We start from the raw sequence: 21,354 nt of genomic DNA, 5'->3' as shown, positions 1-21,354 counted from the left end.
GAGACGCTAATCAAATGAGGGCTGAACCAACATTGACAGTTACTAATGCGAAAGAGTGAAGTCAGCAGCTCACAATTAAGGCATGATAGAATAATAATTTTTCCACAGTGAAAGTCAATTTCAAAAACAAAAAAAATTTGTAAGACAAAACAAATGGCAAATTTCAAACACTTGTGAAAGCCAAAGTGTGATTAGGTGATTTGTTTATATGTTTTCGTGTGCTTCTGCAAGGTGTGACTCCAGCGTTAGCAGCTGGGCTGGAGGCAGGGTGCTGATCAAGCCCTTTGGCCTGTGATGACTTCGGCAGTTGTCCTCTGGCTGCCTGATGCCTGGAGGACCCTGTCTGCCTGAGGGTTTCCTGCACTGGTGCAGGACGCTCCTCAGGCATCGTGGCTACTGGAACTGGGCTGAAGAGCCGCTGTCCACACTCAGAGCACCTTGAGAGGAGCCCCCAGATGGGGAGATGAGCCTCTCGTCCTCCCTTTCAAAGCTCACTTGAACCTCCCTGCTGACCAGAGAAAGACGAGGAACTGGAGAGGGCTCCAGGAGCCTCGTCCTTCTCTTGTCTTGCCACTGCTGCATTGAGCTCGTGGCCAAGGCAATGGTGTGCAGGTCTATGCACATTTTGGGATCTGGTTCTCCATGAGATTCACCAACCTCTCGATGGAGGAAGCCATGTGCTTACATGCCTGAGACATGGCAGCACCCATGGCATGGATGGACACCTTCATACATCCGCTCATGGCTGCGCAAGTCCTCTGGCATCTGTGCCTGACGTTGCTTTACCTCTCTCTGCAACTCCAGCGTGCACTGTGCTGACGACAACAGATGCTCGTCATCAGCCTGGGGCTCAGCTTAGGCCTGGCCACCCAAAGTCCTCTGACTGTCAGAGGCTTCAACTGTCTCAGCCTCAGCCAGCTGCTCAGGCACATGTGCGGTGCTCTCAACAGCTTGTGACCCCGACTCTACAGCCAAACACAAACCCATTGAGGTGAAAGTATCCGCATTGGTGGAAGGTGCAGGAGAGTCATGTGATGGTTCAACCTCTGACTCCTGATCCTCCTCAGAGGTGGAATTACATCCCTTTGTAATAGAGTCTCCAGTCTCACCATCCACTATTGAGCAGCCGCCCTGGGTCCCCGTTAATTCAAGTGCCTTCTCAGCTGTGGAGAGAGGCCTGATGTCTGGGATGCCTCTGCCAGTCCGGGCTTTCTTCCTCCTGTTTTGGGCCCTCTTGTCCTACAAGTGGAAAATGGGAGATAGTCATACTTCGCAGAGTGATCAACGTGACAGTTCTGTTAGTGGCAGCCCCTCGTCCCCTACTGGGGTCTACTATATAGCTCATCCTCCTGTCAGCTCTCAGGGGAGTTAATGGAGGTGAGCTGTGAAAGAAGATGGCCTGTGGTCAAGATGCAGCCATGCATCTGTCTTCTCTTCCCATTCCCCATCCCTCTGCCAGCGCCTTTGAAGTGCCTCCCTCCCCATGTCCCACTTCCTCCTGCATAGCCACATGCAATCCCTAAAAAGGAGAGAGGTATGACACCGTATTCAGCGCCTCAAATCCCACACCTGTCACGAAATTGGCCGGCCCTGCGCCTTCATTATTACAATTGGCTGCCTGTCACATGATCGCAGTGGGATGGCCGCACATGTGATGAGCGGGGACGGTATCTGGACCACTGACAGGCTCACTAAATCCAGCCCATGAACTGCCATGTTTCCTACATTACAACAGTATCTACACATCAGAAGTATTTCATTGGCTGGAAAGCACTTTGGGCTGTCCTGAGGTTGTGAAAGGTGCTATGTAAATGCAAGTCCTTTTTTTTCTTATATATGAAGTTAAGAATCCCCTGAACACTCTGTTTGAGATCCTCAAATGAGGAGGGATGTCCGACTGTGTATAGGCCTTTTATCTTCTGTACCCATTCCTGCTAAACACCTGACCATTCAAATTCCCTTCCTGCTTCCCATCTTAGCTGATATTGCAAATGGTAGCCTCTTCTCTGGCACCGTTGCTCTCTATTTAAAAATCACCATCATCACTTCTTCATCTTCAAAATCTTCACCTTCAAAAAATATCCTGAAACTCTCTGCAGCCACTAACTGTCCCTCCTCCAACTTTACAATCTTTTTTCTAAATCCTTGTGTATCTTGTTACTGCTTAGATTCATGCCTTTCTCTCTTACAATTCAATCAGGTTACTGCCTGTTCCACATCATTGAAATGGCTCGAAGTAAAGTCACAAACTGTGGCAAATTTCTTTGTCCTCCTCGACCTCTCTGCAGCATTCAACAAGTTCAATTATACCATCCTCCTTCAGTGCCTCTCTTCCACTGTCCAGCTCAGTGGGGCTGCCTTCATGTAGTTCCATTTTTATCTGTCTGATCATAACTAGAGCATCTCTAATATCTTCTTCCCATTCCCCACCCCTAAAGGATCCATTCTTGGCCCCCTCCTCTTCCTCATCTGCATGCTTCTCCTTGGCTACTTCAGCCACAGACATAAGCTGATGACATCCAGCTCCATCTCCCCACAAGCTCTACTGCTCCGATGTTATCAAACTATTTGTCCAACATCCATTTTTGGATAGTTGATAATTTCCTCTAGCTAAACCTTCAGAAGACTGAAGCTATCATCTTCAGTCAATAGCACAAACTATTCACTTTCCTGGTCTCTGTCCCAGATTGTTTACAACCTTGGCATCCTGGTTGACCCCAAACTCAGTTTCTGCCCTCATATCCTCTCCATTACAAATACTGCTTAATTCAACTTCCGTAATGTGATCCAGCCCTGCCCCACCTCATCTCATCAGTTACTGAAACCTTCATTCATCACTTTGTCATCTCTAGATTCAATTACTCCAACACTCTCCTGGCTAGCCTCCCATCTTCTACCCTACATAACCTTTTGATCATCCAAAACTCTGCTGTCTTTATTCTAATACGCTCCAAGTCCCGCTTGCCTGTTGTTGTTATCTTTGCTGACTTATCTTGTTTACAATACCTTAAATTAAGATACTCTTCCTTGAGTTTAAATCTCTCCATGGCCTCACCCCTTTCAATCTCTATAACTTCGAGCTTTGCAACACCTCCTTCCATACATTTTGTTCCTGTGACTTCTGCCTCTTGTCCATTACCCTTTGTCCAGCATTGACGCTATGTTTTCAGCTGCCGGGTCACATGCTCTGGAATATCCTCCCTTAAACCCCTCCATCTCCCTCTGTTCCTTTATGACCTCCTTTAAAATTTACCTCCTTCACCAATCCTAATTTTTTATTTTTTGGCACAACACCTGTTTCTCTTTAAGTCTTTGTGAAGCGCCTGGGGGAAATTTTCTGTGTTTAGGATTGTAAATAGATGTAAGTTGTTATTCTTGTTACCCACCTGCTTTTCCACTATTTATAATTCATGTGATTTCCACCTGTTTGGATCAGTAGTTCAGATGCTGTTATCTTATTTTGAGGCCTTCTTAAAATTAACCACTGTTCTTCACTCATATAGTCTATGCAATCTGTTTCCCTCTTCTTCTGGTCTTCCTAGATACACATAATCAGTAATACTATATGTTGTGAGAAGCTGTGTTTTTTCTGTCCTCTCAAAGGCAACCCTGTAACAGTCATCTTATTCCACAGAAGCTGTACAATAAAGACCTATCAATCACTCATGTTATGATACAGAATAAAATGCATTTTATGTACTATTCCATTTGTGGTTATATTTTAGGTCCTTTGACAGGCTCTAGGACAACACTCGAGGGATCATTCATCTGTCAGAATGGGGTATCTATTAAACTGAGGCAGCTCTGTGATTTCAGCATCGACTGCAGCAAAGCTGATGATGAAGGAGCGGTGTGCAGTGAGTTCATTCATCTTTATTTCACATGCATGCTAAGGTCACTGTTGATGCTGTGTGTTGGATGTTTAAACAGTTCCAGTCCTGCCATTTTGTTACAGTAGCAGAATTTTTTTGATTTAAATTTATATTGGTCGCTCTTCTTGAAAGTAAAATTACATCTATCTGTATAAAAATTTGGAGAGAGCATGTCACACTTCAAAGTATCAAAGTATTAACATGCAGTGAAAAAGGACAGCTATTTCATGCTGGTGTATCTGAATCACATATTTCTAAGCACTTTTAAATCTGAAAACTTCCCTCACTAAACAACAATGGAACTCTCACTGACCTCAGGCTGTGTTTACTGCCAGCAATTATATTTTGAAATCTTGAAGGAACAGATGACACGAAAATTGGTGGTGTCGTAAATAGTGAGGAGGAAAGCCCTAGATTACAGGACGATATAGATGGGCTGGTAAGATGGGCGGAGCAGTGGCAAATGGAATTTAATCCTGAGAAGTGTGAGGTCAGGCATTTTGGGAGGACTAACAAGGCAAGGGAATATACAATGGATGGTAGGACCCTAGGAAGTACAGAGGGTCAGAGGGACCTTGGTGAACTTGTCCATAGATCACTGAAGGCAGCAGCACAGGTAGATAAGGTGGTTAGGAAGGCATATGGGATACTTGCCTTTATTAGCTGAGGCATAGAATATAAGAGCAGGGAGGTTATGATGGAGCTGTATAAAACGCTAGTTAGGCCGCAGCTGGAATACTGTGTACTGTTCTGGGCACCATACTGTAGGAAGGATGTGATTGCACTGGAGATGGTGCAGAGGAGATTCACCAGGATGTTGTCTGGGCTGGAGCATTTCAGCTGTGAAGAGAGACTGGATAGGCTAGGGTTGTTTTCCTTAGAGCAGAGAAGGCTAAGGGGGGTCCTGATTGAAGTATACAAAATTATGAGGGGCATTGATAGGATAGATAGGAAGAAACTTTTTCCCTTAGCGGAGGGGTCAGTAACCGGGGAGCATAGATTTAAGGTAAGGGGCAGGAGGTTGCGAGGGGATTTGAGGAAAAGTTTTTTCACCCAGAGGGTGGTTGGAATCTGGAATGCACTGCCTGAAGGGGTGGTAGAGACAGGAACCCTCACAACATTTAAGAAGTATTTAGATGAGCCTTGAAACGCCATGGTATACAAGGCTACAGGCCTACAGGCTGGAAAATGGGATTAGAATAGATAGGTGCTTGATGGCCAGCACAGACAAGATGGGCCGAAGGCCCTGTTTCAGTGCTTTATAATTCTATGACTCTATGAACAGACCACTTCAACACATCTCCACCTGAGCAGCAGAATAATATAAGAGTAAAATACCGTGGATGCTGGAAATCTGAAATAAAAACAGAAAATGCTGGAAATATTCAGGAGGTCAGGCAGCATCTGTGGAGAGCAAAACAGAATTAACTTTTCAGGTCAATGACCTTTCATCAGAACGAGGAGCTAGGTTCTGATGAAAGGTCATTGACCTGAAACATTCACTGTTTCTTCACAGATGGTGTCAGACCTCCTGAGAATTTCCAGCATTTTCTGTTTTTATTACAGCAAAATAATATATTGTGTATTCTATGGTTTGAGGTTTCTGTCATTATAAAATAGCACTCCATCCAATTTACCATAAGTAACAGCACAGGAGATCTGCTATGGACACTGGCACGACACAACAGATCACAACCCAAATTATTTGCCATCTTTCACTTTCAGACACTGAATTATTGTGCATTTCCAGGAATCTCTATTTTCATTACTGATTTCCTGCATTGATGGTTTTCCTTTGAATCAATACAATTATGCATTCCTCGTATCTTCAGCAAACTGCTACTTTCCCACTCCACAGGACTTTTTTCAGGCAGTGGATTATTCTTTTGCCCACTCAATTTTGTGAGTTATTTTGCTTTTTCTTTTCCTCATTAAGCCGACCTGGCTAACACCCAGCTGAGAAGCAGGCAGGCAGAATTCTCCTGGGGCTTTGCCCATGCTGCTGAGGAGGCAGGTTAAAGCACTCTCTGACTTTCTCCCTCTATTCTTGGTAGAAATCACCTGATCTATGTTCATTTCTTCTCATGATGCGATGACCAGGTAGACTGACTAATTAGGTAGGAATTAGTGAGGTAATCAAGTGCATAAATTAAAATGCAAATTTATAAACATAAGTTTGCAGAAACTTCTATTACTCTTAAGTTTTGTAATTAACATAACTAGCCTCATGAAAAGACATAATGGTAACATATATGTTGGTGCAGTCAGTAATCTGGAGATAAATCCACTTAAAATGGCTGTGACTATGCTTGCATAAGGTACCTTACACTGTAAGGCTACTGAAGGTAATCTGGATCCATAGCAGCTAAAGAGAAACTTATGGAATGATGCACAATATCAGTCTTGATTATAGGTGATCAGCCAGGCGCTGTGCAAATGACTACTGGCAACACCTATGCAGTCGTATTCAGCTGGCCTCCGACACTGTTTCAGTGCTTTATAGCTCTATGACTCTCTGAACAGACCAGAGGAATGTATGATGGCATTAAGAGAGCTTTTGGGCCAACCACCAAGAAGATCACCCCCCTCAAGTCTACTTCAGGGGAAATGATCATTGACCAACGCACGCAAATGGACCGCTGGGTGGAGCACTAGCTAGAACTGTACTCCAGGAAAAATGTTGTCACTGATACCGTCCTCAATGCAGCCCAATCTCTGCCAGTCATGGATGAGCTGGACAAACAGCCCACAAAATCGGAACTCAGTGATGCCATTGATTCTGTTGCCAGTGGAAAAGCCCTGGAAAGGACGGTATTACCCCTGAAATAATCAAGAGTGCCAAGCCTGCTATACTTACAGCACTTCATGAACTGCTTTGCCTGTACTGGGATGAGGGAGCAGTACCACAGGACATGCGCGATGCCAATATCATCACCCTCTATAAGAACAAGGGTGACCGCGCTGACTGCAACAACTACCGTGGAACCTCCCTGCTCAGCATAGTGGGGAAAGTCTTCGCTCGAATCATTTTAAACAGACTCCTGAAGCCGGCTGAGCGTGTCTACCCTGAGGCACAGTGCGGCTTTCGAGCAGAGCGATCCACCATTGGCGTGCTGTTCTCCCTTTACCAGCTATAGGAGAAATGCCGTGAACAGCAGATGCCCCTGTACGTTGCTTTCATTGATCTCACCAAAGCCTTTGACCTTGTCAGCAGACGTGGTCTCTTCAGACTACGAGCAAAGATCGGATGTCAACCAAAGCTACAAGTATCATCACCTCATTCCATGACAATATGAAAGGCACAATTCAGCATAGCAGTGCCTCATCAGACCCCTTTGCTATCCTGAGTGGTGTGAAACAGGGCTGTGTTCTCGCAACTACATTATTTGGGATCTTCTTTTCACTGCTGCTCTCACATGCATTCAAGTCTTCAGAAGAAAGAATTTTCCTCCGCACAAGATCAGGTGGCAGGTTGTTCAACCTTGTCCGTCTTAGAGTGAAGACCAAAGTACGGAAAGTCCTCATCAGGGAGCTCCTCTTTGCTGACGATGCTGCATTAATATCCCACACAGAAGAGTGTCTGCAGAGACTCATTGACAGGATTGTGGCTGCCTGCAATGAATTTGGCCTAACCATCAGCCTCAAGAAAATGAACATCATGGGACAGGACGTCAGAAATGCTCCATCCATCAATATTGGCGACCATGCTTTGGAAATGGTTCACGAGTTCACCTACCTAGGCTCAACTATTACCAGTAACCTGTCTCTCAATGCAGAAATCAACAAGCGCATGGGAAAGGCGTCCGCTGCTAAGTCCAGACTGGCCAAGAGAGTGTGAGAAAATGGCGCACTGACACGGAACACAGAAGTCCGAGTGTTTCAAACCTGTGTCCTCAGTACCTTGCTCCACAGCAGCGAGACCTGGACAACGTATGTCAGCCAAGAGCAATGTTTCAACACATTTCATCTTTGCTGCCTCCGGAGAATCCTTGGCATCAGGTGGCAGGACCGTATCTCCAACACAGAAGTCCTCTAGGTGGCTAACGTCCCCAGCATATACACCCTACTGAGCCAGTGGCGCATGAGATGGCTTGGCCATGTGAGCCGCATTGAAGATGGCAGGATCCCCAAGGACGCATTGTACAGTGAGCTCATCACTGGTATCAGACCCACCGGTCGTCCATGTCTCCACTAAGAAGACGTCTGCAAACGCGACATGAAGTCCTGTGACATTGACCACAAGTTGTGGGAGTCAGTTGCCAGTGATCGCCAGAGCTGGCGGACAACCATAAAGGTGGGGCTAAAGAGTGGCGAGTGGAAGAGACTTAGCAGTTGGCAGGAAAAAAGACAGAAGTGCAAGGAGAGAGTCAACTGTGTAACAGCCCCGACAACCAATTTTATCTGCAGCGTCTGTGGAAGAGGCTGTCACTCTCGAATTGGCCTTTATAGCCACTCCAGGCGCTGCTCCACAAACCACTGACCTCCTCCAGCTGCTTACCCATTGTCTCTCGAGACAAGGAGGCCAAAGAAGAAGAGGAATGCTGCTGGAGGACCATCAACTAGGTGAAGGACACAATTTGTTCTGCCCGAAACTTGCTGGTCTTCCAGAGCAAAGAACAACCGAGTGTTGCAGACTGGTACTTTCCAAAGTCCAGGACTTTGTGCTGAGGGACGCACTAAAGCTTGGGGCAGCCACAGCAAAGGCTTAATGGGGAAAAGCCACTGTGTAAGGTCCTCCCGCCAAAGTGAACTGAGGGGTTGGAACCTGTGTAAAACCCCTCAGGCTGTACGCACCAAAGTATGGTTTTGCTGTGTACTGCAAGTGTACATTACATGTAAAATGGAATGGCAAGGGTTGTGAGGCAACTCACTTTCTGTATCAAAGGAAACTGATTTCCTTTGCACATTCTAGAATGTCAAATTGGAACTGATTTGTAATGTTTTTTTTTACAGATTTTTATGAATGCAGTATATTTTTGGAAAAAAATCATTGACTCCTCCAATGGATAAAACACTTCGCTAGGAAGGGTCATTAATCTTTGGAATTCTCTTCCCCAGAGAGCAGTGGAGGTTGGGTCATTGAATATATTCAAGGCTGAGTTAGGCAGATCTTCGATTGCCAAGGGAGTGAAGGGTTATCGGGGGGTGCTGGCAGGAAAGTGGAATTAAGGCCACAATCAGATCAACCAGGATCGTATTGAGTGGCGGAGTAGGCTTAAGGGGCCGAATGGCCTACTGCTGCTTCTATTTCTTATGATCTTATTAAGCGATAGGACACAGGATGCACTTCTTTTTTCCCATTACAGAGAATATTGTCAAGATTAGGCATTGTGCTCCTAGTCCTCCAGGAGAGGAGAAAACAATGAAGCCTTTCAGCTACTGAAAGCTCAAGGAGTGGAAATTACTACAGATTTTGAATATATTTTGTCATTCTCTACAAAGCATGGCTCACATTTTAATTTTATGGTGGACCCTTTGGTTAAAAGTCACAATAATGTACAATTTATACATATATTTTGTCGATGTAATGCATAGAGGCAGGTGTGACTATTACATCTAACCTGACAGTTATAACCTGAGTAATGTTTATATTGAACATGGCGGTCTCGCCCCGATAACAGCCCTTTCCTCCTACTCCCCACCCACACAGGCTTGATGGAACACATCCAGCTTCACCATCCTCGTATAACTCTATTGTTTGTAATGTAGCTGTTTACGTTCACAATGAAAAGCCTTTATCTAGGATAATCCTCAAGATGATCCTCATCAAGAGGAAAGTAAAGGAGACTGAGTAAACTGTTAAAAATTGAATCTGTTTCAAAAGTAAATTCATTTATGAATTTTATTGTTGCCTTAAGTTGCATCAATTGAAGCAAATATATCTGATCAGCCCCTTACAGCAATCTCAGTAATTTTATTTTCCTGTAATTCCATTGAGCTTGCCTATTTAGTTCAGCAATGAAAACATTTTGGAAACAGTCATGCAGAAATCAATTTCTGTTCATATCTCTGGTACAAAAATTCATAATAAAATTATATGCAAACTAATTCCTAATGGAATCTTACACACTTTCAAAAAATCATTTTCATACTGATGTCTCTTGTTGCTTTTTCCTGCCTTTTTATTACCGTTTACTTTGTTACCTTTTTATTGCCTCCAGTTTGTCATGTCTCTATATTGATAATGAGAAGTGTATTGCTTTCTGTTCAACTTACAGAAATACATTTTCTGTATGGGGATAGACATTGCCAGTGTCTCTGAAAGGATGTGATGTTGCACTTACTAGTTTTCCTGGTTACTAGTCAAATTTATCCTTCAGCCAACACTGTCAGAACCAATTAAACTGATCATTTATCTCATTGCTGTTTGTGAACCCAGCTGAACACAAATTGTCTGCCATGTTTCCCTGCAAACCGACAATGATTGCACTTGAAAAGCAATTCATTGGCTTTTCAAAAATTCATTCTTGGGATATGGGCTTGCTAGCCAGGCCAGCTTTTATTGCTTATCCCAAGTTGCACTTGAGATGGTGGTGGTGAGCCATCTTATTGGACTGCTGCAGTCCATGTAGTGAAGATACTCCCACAGTAAGGAGTTACAGGATTTTGACCCAGCAACAATGAAGGAGGGCAATATATGTCTAAATCAGGATGGTGTGTGACTTTAAGGGCAATATGGAGGTGATGGTGTTCCCAAGCAGCCTCTATCCTTGTCCATCTAGGTGGTGGAGATTGCAGGTCCGGCAGGTGTAGAAGCAGTCATGAGTTGCTGCCTTGCATCCTGCGATAGAATACACTGCAGCTGCAGTGTAGTACCCATGGTGGAGGGAGTAAATGTTTAAGGTAGTGGATGGGCTTCTGATCAAGCAGATTTCTTTGTCTTGAATAATTTGAGCTTCGTGAATGCCATTGCAGTTGCACTTATCCAGGCACGTAGAGACCATTCCATCACACTCCCAATTTGTGCCTTGTAGTGGTGAAGAGGCTTTGAGGAGTCAGGAGTTGAGCCAAATGCCTAATACCCAGCTTCTGACCTGTTGTAGTAGCCATGGCATCTATGTAGCTGGTCCAGTTAAGTTTCTGGTCGATGGCACACACACAATATTGATGGCATGTGATTCAGCAATGGGAATGCAATTGAATGTCAAGTGGAGGTGGTTTGACTCTCTCTTGTTGGAGTTGTTGTTGCACGCGTATGGTTTAAATGTTACTTGTCATTTATCAGCCCAAGCCTAGATGTTGTCCACGTCTTGCTACGTGAGTGTGGACTACTTCATTGTCCGATGAATAGCAAACAGCCCCACTTCTGACCTTATGATGGAAGGAAAGTCATTCATGAAGCAGCTGAAGATGATTGGGCTTTGGACACTGCCCTGAGGAACTCCTGTAGTGTTGTTGCGGGGCTGAGAAAATTGGCCTACGATGACCACAACCATCTACCTTTGTGCTAGGTATGACTCTAGCCAGTGGAGAACTTCCCCTCCCTCCCCCCGCACCACTGCAACCCCCTCCGGTCCCCCCCGACCCGATCCCCACTGACTTCATTTTTATTAAGGCTCCTCAGTGCCATACTTGGTCAAATGCTTGGTATAAAGGGCAGTCGCCCTTATCTGAGGTTGTGAAAGGTTGTTCTTTCTTTCCATCTGGTTTGATCTTTTAAAATAGACAGTACAGAGTCCACCATTCTCTACACGCCAACTTCAACCCATCACATGAACTCAAACTTTGACTATAGACTTTCCCATATTGTCTACTACCTGTTGTCTGTTTAAGACTGGGACATACTTCTTCCAATCTACAACATGCCTCTTCTGTCTCTATTCATGTATGCATTTTGGCTGCCACTCCAGACTTGAGCCAAAACTTCTATCTCCCTTTTTCTGTTGGCTTCTCTTGTGCCCCTTTCTCCTGTCTCCTCCCTGACCTGTCACCCAGACGTAGCAGCTATTATTTCTCCCCTCTTTGACCACCACCCCCAAGCGCCACATTAACTTTCTCCCTGGGATATCCTCCCACCTTTCTTCCCTCAATGTCTGCACTGATTAAATTCTCAACCGAAATAATATCAATCTCCATCTCAATTTACCTTGCCATCTCTGCCCTGAGTTCACTGCCCTCCCTTGACCTTTCCCTTCATATAAACTGTCCAAACTGTATGCTCAGCCAAACACTTGACCTTACCAACTCATGTGGTCTCTCTACTCCCATGGTCTCGATCACAGCCAAGGCCATCTCCATCCATTTTCCTGTATCACTTCCCCCTTATAATCCCACTTCATTTTGTGCCCCCACAACCCCACCCAACCCTGGAACAATCACTGCCCCAAGTCAATTTTAATTGCAATTTCAAGCTGGCAATTTTCTAGCCTTTACCCCTCCATTCATCACAGTGGACTGAATTTTATCAGCAGGTAAGAAGTTCCACCGCCAGAACCAAGAACAGGGATGTACCCTGCGCCGGTGGGCAGCGGGACCATGGGATGGCATTTTACCAGTGGCAGCCAATTAAGAGGCCACCACCAGGATCACCGTCCAATCGAGGATGGCGGCCTGGCTGCCAGGCTGCCGGCCATTGCTGAAGCTGCAGGACAAGGAAGAGGGGCCTGCATGCTGCGATACCGTTGAAGAAGAGATATGTATTTTTTACTGACCATGTCGAGGCCAGACAGGCGATGGGGGGAGGGAGCATATACCTGCGGCAGCACTTTAGCCACGGGGGTAGTCACTACCACCAGCGGGCCCTTCCATGGGCCATAGAGTGGCCATTAAGGAGTGCCCTCGCACCAGGAACCTGCTGGAAAGCTTCCAGGATTTAGCTGGCGGTCTCCCCATGCAGTGACAACACCTCCTGATGCTGGTAAAATGCCGGCACTTAATTGTTACAATCGGCCGCCTGGTGGGTGGCCGTGCGCTAAGGTTCTTGCCACCAGTTATATGCCATGGTAGCAGGGAGACGTCAGGCTCCCCTCCTGACACCGTCCCCTGCCATATTACCAGTCCTCTCACCTCCCAGCCTGTATCTAAATGGCTGGTAAAATCCAGCCCAATATTTCTGCAGCTGTTAGTCTGCTCAACCTCTCTTTCTAATCAGTGAAAACTGATAAGGTTTCAGCTGCTGGTATATGATGGTCTGGATTTTGCCAGCTGTTCATTGCACTTACCCATGTCCACAGACTTTCTATGAGTTTTTGCACTGGAACCTGTGGTAATTAGAAATTGAAATGATGTGGTGCCCTGTACAGGAGATCTGAGACATGCAAGAACAGGGGAAGCAACTGTGTATCTCCCTATCCAATCAATTGAAGCATTGTTAATGAACAGCACAAAGTCTGAACTCGGAAGTGCCAGAATATTTAATTGAATGCCAAATCATGTACAGAAAACAAAATAAAAAGAGGAAAGGAAAAGTGGGATTAAGAGAGAGAGATAAGACATAGAAATAAAAAGTTAAAAGACTTGCTTTTTAAAAAAATCTCCATCAATAATTAAAATCTAAAGGAATGAGACTCCACACTTGGAAAAGTTAATTTTCAGTACTAGAGAGGTTGTTTTGCCATAATAAGGTCATAAGGTCATAAGAACTAGGAGCAGGAATAGGCAATTTAGCCCCTCGAGCCTGCTTCACCATTCAGTACGATCATGGCTGATCTCATCTCAGCCTCAACTCCACTTTCCTACTGTTCTCCAGAACCCTTCAACCCTTTACTAATTAAAAATCTGTCTATCTCCTCCTTAAATGTACTCAATGTCCTATAATTCACTGCACTCTGGGGTAGTGAATGCCACAGACTCACAACCATTTGAGAGAAGTAATTTCTCCTCATCTCTGTTTTAAATCTGCTACCCCTTATCCTAAAACTATGACCTCTCGTTCTAGATTTCCCCACAAGAGGAAACATCCTCTCTACGTCTACTTTGTCAATCCCCTTAATCATCTTATATACCTCAATTAGATCTCCACTCATTCTTCTAAACTCTAGAGAGTAAAGGCCTAAAGTGCTCAATCTCTCTTCCCTCATCCCTGGAATCAATCCAGTGAACCTCATCTGAACTGCCACCAATGCAACTACATCCCTCCTCAAGTAAGGAGACCAAAACTTTACGCAATACTCCAGGTGCAGTCTCACTAATGCCTTGTACAGTTGCAGCAACACTTCCCTACTTTTATATTCTATTCCTTTAGCAATAAATGCCAAAATTCCATTCGCCTTCCTTCTTACATGCTTTTTTAAAAATTCATTCATGGGATGTGGACGTTGCTGGCTAGGCCAGCATTTATTGCCCATCCCTAATTGCCCTTGAGAAGGTGGTGGTGAGCTGCCTTCTTGAATCACTGCAGTGCATGTGAGCTAGGTACAGCCACAGTGCTGTTAGGAAGGGAGTTCCAGGATTTTGACCCAGTGACAGTGAAGGAACGGCGATATAGTTCCAAGTCAGGATGGTGTGTGACTGGAGGGGAACTTGCAGGTGGTGGTGTTCCCATGTATTTACTGCCCTTGCCCTTCTAGTTGGTAGAGGTCGTGGGTTTGGAAGGTGCTGTCTAAGGAGCCTTGGTGCATTGCTGCAGTGCATCTTGTAAATGGTACACACTGCTGCCACTGTGCATCGGTGGTGGAGGGAGTGAACATTTGTAGATGGGGTTCCAATCAAGCGAGCTGCTTTGTCCTGGATGGTGTTGAACTTCTTGAGTGTTGTTGGAGCTGCACCCATCCAGGCAAGTGGAGAGTATTCCATCACACTCCTGACTTGTGCCTTGTAGATGGTGGATAGGCTTTGGGGAGTCATGAGATGAGTTACTCGCCGCAGGATTCCTCGCCTCTGACCTGCTCTTGTAGCCACGATATTTATATGGCTACTCCAGTTCAGTTTCTGGTCAGTAGTAGCCCCTAGGATGTTGATAGTGGGGGATTCAGCGATGGTAATGCCATTGAATGTCAAGAGGAGATGGTTAGATTCTCTCTTGTTGGAGATGGTCATTGCCTGGCACTTGTGTGGCATGAATGTTACTTGCCACTAATCAGCCTAAGCCTGGACCTGCATACTAACTTTCTGCAATTCATGCACGAGGACACCCAGATCCCTCTGCACCGAAGCATTCTGAAGTTTCTCTCCATTTAGATAATAATTTTCCTTTCCATTCTTCCGACCAAAGTGGATAACCTCATACAAAAACAAGAAATGCTGGATTCACTCAGCAGGTCTGGCAGCATCTGTGGAAAGAGAAGCAGAGTTAACGTTTCGGGTCAGTGACCCTTCTTCGGAACCTGGATAACCTCATACCTATCCACGTTACACTCCATCTGCCAAACTTTGGCCCATTCGCCTAACCTATCCATATCCATTAGTAAATTTCTTATTTCTTTATTGCAACTTACTATCCCACCTATTTTAGTGTCACCTGCAAATTTGGCTATTGTACCTTCTATCCCTGCATTCAAGTTATTCATATATATTGTAAATAGTTGGGGCCCAAGGACCGAACGCCATGGCACCCCACAAGTTATATCTTGCCAACCAGAAAAAGACCCATTTATCCCGACTCTCTGTTTTCTGTTGGTTAGCCAATCCTCTATCCAAGCTAATAAATTGCCCCTAACCCCATGTGATCTTACCTTGTGTATTAACCTTTTGTGTGGCACCTTATCAAATGCCTTCTGAAAGTCCAGATATACTACATCTACAGGATCCCCATTATCCACTTTGCTTGTTACAGCTTCGAGGAACTCTGGCAAATTAGTCAAACACGATTTACCCTTCATAAAACCATGCTGACTCTGATGGATTGCATTTTGACTTTCAATTGTCCTGTTATTACTTCCTTAATAATGGATTCTAACAATTTCCCAATGACAGATTTTAAACTAACTGGTCTGCAGTTTCCTACTTTCTGCCTCCCTCCCTTTTTGAATAAGCCCATTATATTAGCTTTTTTCCAATCCACTGGAACCTTTCCCGTATCCAGAGAATTTTGGAATATTATAACCATTACCACTTCCTTTAAGACCCTAGGATGTAGACCATCAGGCCCTGGGGACTTGTCTCCCTTCAATCCCAATAGTTTGCTCAGTACTTTTTCCCTAGTGATGATGATTTTTCTAAGTTCCTCTCTTTCTATAACCTCTGCATTTCCTGTTACTATTGGGATGGTACTCGTGTCCTCCACTGTGAAAACTGAGGCAAAATACTGATTTAGTGTCTCAGCCATTTCTGTGTTCCCCTCTATTAACTCCCCAGTCTCATCCTGCAAGGGACCAACATTCACTTTAGCTACTGTCTTCCCTTTTATATACTTCTCGAAACTTTTGCTATCCGTTTTTATATTTTGCACTAGTTTTCTTTCATAATTTACCTTTGCTCTTTTTATTACTTTTTTAGTAACCCTTTGTTGGTCTTTAAAAGTTTCCCAATCTTTCAGCCTGCCAGTGGCCTTCACAATATGGTATGCCTTAGTTTTTGTCTTTATGTTATCCTTAACTTCCTTGCTTAGCCATGGATGTTTTTTTCCCCCTCTTAGAATCTTCCTCTCTGGAATATATTTTGGGTGGGAGGAATTGAATATCTCCTTAAAGATCTGGCACTGCTCATCAACTGTCCTACTTTTTAGTTTTCCTGCCCAGTCCACTAGGGCCAAATCTGTCCTCATGCCTATGTAATTACCTTTGTTTAACTCCAGAACGCTAGTGTGGGACTCTAGTTTTTCGCCCTCAAACTGAATTTGAAATTCTAACATGCTATGATCACTCTTCCCTGGAGGATCCTTAACTATGAGATCATTAATTAATCCCACCTCATTATACAATACCAAATCTAGAATAGCCTGCTCCCTGGTTGGTTCCACAACATATTGCTCCTAAAAACAATCTCTAATACCTTCAATGAACTCTCTCTTGAGGTTACCCTTGCCAGTGGCGCAGTGGTTAGCACTGCAGCCTCACAGCTCCAGGGACCCAGGTTTGATTCTGGGTACTGCCTGTGCGGAGTTTGCAAGTTCTCCCTGTGACCGCGTGGGTTTTCGCCGGGTGCTCCGGTTTCCTCCCACAGTCAAAGACTTGCAGGCTGATAGGTAAATTGACCATTGTAAATTGCCGCTAGTGTAAGTAGGTCATATGGGATGACTGCAGGGATAGTATAAGTGGGTGGTTGTTGGTCGGCACAGACTCGGTGGGCCGAAGGGCCTGTTTCAGTGCTGTATCTCTAAAGAAAAAAAAAATTTGATTAATCCAGTCAATATACATATTAAAATCACCCATGATTATTGCAGTACCTTTCTTACAAGCCCCCAGTATTTCCTGGTTTATACTGTGTCCCACTGCAGAACTACTGTTTGCAGGGACTTCTTTCCCTTGCTATTTCTTATTTCTACCCAGACTGATTCTACACCTTGATCTCCAGTGCCTATATTGTTTCTCACTACAGCACTGATCTCTTCCTTTACTAACAAAAGCTGCACCTCCTCCTTTTCCTTCCTGCCTATCCTTCTGAAATACTGAGTACCCTTTGATAATTAAGTCTCATCATCCCATTAAGGATGTACTTACACTAGAATGGGTAATCCCTAACTTTTCGTGCTGTATTTAGTGGATATCTATCACGAAATACAGCAACTTCATGCCGTTCCATGTATTTCAATGCTGAATCTCTCAGTGAGATGTTGGTACAGCGCAGCTTCTAGAGGAGAAGGGCAACTTGCACAGCAACTTCCTGATTTCCATGTTTAACTACACACGTATGGTCGCCAGAAGTTAGTGGCCAATTTACATGTCCCCTTTAACATAGTAAAATGGTCCAAGCTGCTTCACAGGAGAGTTATCAAACAGAATTTGACACCATGCCACATAATGGGATATATTAGGTTGGTTGATCAAAAGCTTTGTCAAAGTGGGAGATTTTAAGAAGGGTCTTAAAGAAGGATAGAGAGGTGGAGTGGTTTAGAAAGGGAATTTCAGAGTTTAAGGCCTTGGCAGCTGAAGGCATGGCCACCAGTGGTGGAGTGATTATAATCAGGGATGTACAAGAGGCCACAATTGGAACAGCAAAGATGTGTCAGAAGGTTGAAAAAGGTTACAGAGATAGGGAGGGGCAAGACCATGGAAGGATTTGAAAACACGGATGAAAATTTTAAAATCGAGGCGTTGCTGAACCGGAAGCCAATGTAGGTCAGCAAGCACAGGGATGATAGGTCAATAGCATTTGGTGAAAGTTAGGATATGGGTAGCAGAGCTTTGGATGAACTTATGGAGTTTATTGAGGGTAGCCGGCCAGGATTGTGTGAGAATAATGAGGTCTCGAAGTAGCAAAGGCATGGTTCATGAGGGTTTCAGTAGCACAAGAGCTGAGGCAGGGACGGAGATAGGGAGGTGGAAATTGAGAAGCAAAAATGGTATGATCACGCTACTAGGGGTATTCTATAGGCCTCCAAATAGTGAGAGGGAGATAGAGGAGCAAATCTGCAGGGTAATCACAGAGATGTGGAAGAACTATAGAGAGGTGATATTGGGGGACTTTAATTACCTAAATATCAATTAGAATAATTTTAGAGGAAAGGGGAAGGATAAATGTGTTCAGGAGAACTTCCTTGATCAATATGTTCTTGGCCCGGCAAGAAAGGAGGCATTGCTGGACCAGGTGCTGGGAAATTAGGAAGGCAAGTGTCTGTCAGGGAGCACTTGGGTAAGAGCGATCATCATCTCATAAGATTCAAACTAGTAATGCAGAAAAGCAAGGAACAAAATAAGGTAGAATGTCTAGATTGGAAGAGAGCTAATTTCAATGTGATGAGAAGGGATCTAGCTAGGGTAAAATGGAACTCAAGACTGACAGTAACAGCTGTATCAGAACAAGGAAAAGATGCTTCAGGTACTGGCAAGGTACAATCCAACAAGGGCAAAAGGTAAGGGCACCAAAAATAGGGCTCCTTGGATGATGAGGGAGATAGAGATTATGATGAAACAAAAAAAGAGGGTGTATGATGCATGTCAGGTGAATTCTTCAAGTGAGAACCAGGCCATATACATTAAGTTGAGAGGAGAGGTGAAGAGGAAAATAACACTGGCAAAAAGAGAATATGAGAATGGTATGGCAGTCAACATAAAAGGGAACCCAAAAATCTTCTATCAGCATGTAAATAGTAAATAGATGAGGCCATGCGTGGAAATGAGAGGGAAATGGCAGCATTCATGGCTTGGATGGATTCCTCCACTGTCCAAGCCAGGGCACGCATAGCCTCTGGAATTCCACCAGATTTTCAGGCACCTCACGCTGATTTTCCATCATCTTCTGCCTTATGGACAATTCCAAAGGCACTTCATCAGCCTGGGGTTTAGCATGGCCTGGCTTCCCACACTCCTCCAAGTGTCAGTGACCTCAGCTGTTACAGCCTCTGCCAGCTGGTCAGGTGTGTTTGAGCCTGAATCTAAGCGCAAACGTGACATGAAAATATCTGCACTGATAGAGGGTGTGGGGGAGTGATGCAACGCTGCACCCTCTGAAGTCCCCTCCTCCTCAATAGAGGTGGATGAACATTGGGCATCACTAGACAGAGCTATAGCCATTCCTTTCCAAGGGGATGCTGTAGTCTCACCCCATTGCCACCGTCATGGTGGACTCTCCCTCCGCAGCAGCCGCACCCTCACACTTATCCAGTTGGTAACTCCAAAGAAAACCGAGCTGTGCTACTCAACCTTGTGGAGCAGAGAAGGTCATTGATACAAAGAACAAAGAACAAAGAAAATTACAGCACAGGAACAGGCCCTTCGGCCCTCCAAGCCTGCGCCGATCCAGATCCTCTATCTAAACATGTCGCCTATTTTCTAAGGGTCTGTATCTCTTTTCTTCCTGCCCATTCATGTATCTGTCTAGATACATCTTAAAAGACGCCATCGTGCCCGCATCTACCACCTCCGCTGGCAACGTGTTCTAGGCACCCACCACCCTCTGCGTAAAGAACTTTCCACGCATTTCCCCCCTAAACTTTTCCCCTTTCACTTTGAACTCGTGTCCTCTAGTAATTGAATCCCCCACTCTGGGAAAAAGCCTCTTGCTATCCACCCTGTCTATACCTCTCATGATTTTGTACACCTCAATCAGGTCCCCCCTCAACCTCTGTCTTTCTAATGAAAATAATCCTAATCTACTCAACCTCTCTTCATAGCTAGCGCCCTCCATACCAGGCAACATCCTGGTGAACCTCCTCTGCACCCTCTCCAAAGCATCCACATCCTTTTGGTAATGTGGCGACCAGAACTGCATGCAGTATTCCAAATGTGGCCGAACCAAAGTCCTATACAACTGTAACATGACCTGCCAACTCTTGTACTCAATACCCCGTCCGATGAAGGAAAGCATGCCGTATGCCTTCTTGACCACTCTATTTACCTGCGTTGCCACCTTCAGGGAACAGTGGACCTGAACACCCAAATCTCTCTGGACATCAATTTTCCCCAGGACTTTTCCATTTACTGTATAATTCACTCTTGAATTGGATCTTCCAAAATGCATCACCTCGCATTTGCCCTGATTGAACTCCATCTGCCATTTCTCTGCCCAACTCTCCAGTCTATCTATATTCTGCTGTATTCTCTGACAGTCCCCTTCACTATCTGCTACTCCACCAATCTTAGTGTCGTCTGCAAACTTGCTAATCACTCCACCTATACTTTCCTCCAAATCATTAATGTATATCACAAACAACAGTGGTCCCAGCACGGATCCCTGTGGAACACCACTGGTCACACGTCTCCATTTTGAGAAACTCCCTTCCACTGCTACTCTCTGTCTCCTGTTGCCCAGCCAGTTCTTTATCCATCTAGCTAGTACACCTTGGACCCCATGCGCCTTCACTTTCTCCATCAGCCTGCCATGGGGAACCTTATCAAACGCCTTACTGAAGTCCATGTATATGACATCGACAGCCCTTCCCTCATCAATCAACTTTGTCACTTCCTCAAAGAATTCTATTAAGTTGGTAAGACATGACCTTCCCTGCACAAAACCATGTTGCCTATCACTGATAAGCCCATTTTCTTCCAAATGGGAATAGATCCTATCCCTCAGTATCTTCTCCAGCAGCTTCCCTACCACTGACGTCAGGCTCACCGGTCTATAATTACCTGGATTATCCCTGCTACCCTTCTTAAACAAGGGGACAACATTAGCAATTTTCCAGTCCTCCGGGACCTCACCCGTGTTTAAGGATGCTGCAAAGATATCTGTTAAGGCCCCAGCTATTTCCTCTCTCGCTTCCCTCAGTAACCTGGGATAGATCCCATCCGGACCTGGGGACTTGTCCACCTTAATGCCCTTTAGAATACCCAACACTTCCTCCCTCCTTATGCCGACTTGACCTAGAGTAATCAAACATCTGTTCCTAACCTCAACATCCGTCATGTCCCTCTCCTCGGTGAATACCGATGCAACGTACTCGTTTAGAATCTCACCCATTTTCTCTGACTCCAAGCATAACATTCCTCCTTTGTCCTTTAGT

The 21,354-nt window shown here is 44.8% G+C and overlaps 1 protein-coding gene across 2 annotated transcripts in view; it reads left to right on the top strand.

Annotated features, from left to right (window-relative positions):
• LOC137376531 (ALK tyrosine kinase receptor-like) overlaps positions 1-21,354 on the top strand; it is a 1,023,571-nt gene that overhangs the window by 602,054 nt on the left and 400,163 nt on the right. For both annotated transcript variants that reach the window (XM_068045253.1, XM_068045252.1), the window contains exon 6: positions 3,726-3,857. In XM_068045253.1, the coding sequence (XP_067901354.1) occupies positions 3,726-3,857 (132 nt within the window). The remainder of the gene's footprint in view (positions 1-3,725; positions 3,858-21,354) is intronic.

This window comes from Heterodontus francisci, chromosome 13 (genome assembly GCF_036365525.1).
Source record: "Heterodontus francisci isolate sHetFra1 chromosome 13, sHetFra1.hap1, whole genome shotgun sequence".
Taxonomy (NCBI): domain Eukaryota; kingdom Metazoa; phylum Chordata; class Chondrichthyes; order Heterodontiformes; family Heterodontidae; genus Heterodontus; species Heterodontus francisci.
Note: the sequence above shows the minus strand (reverse complement) of the source record. Positions and strands in the feature narration are given on the sequence as shown.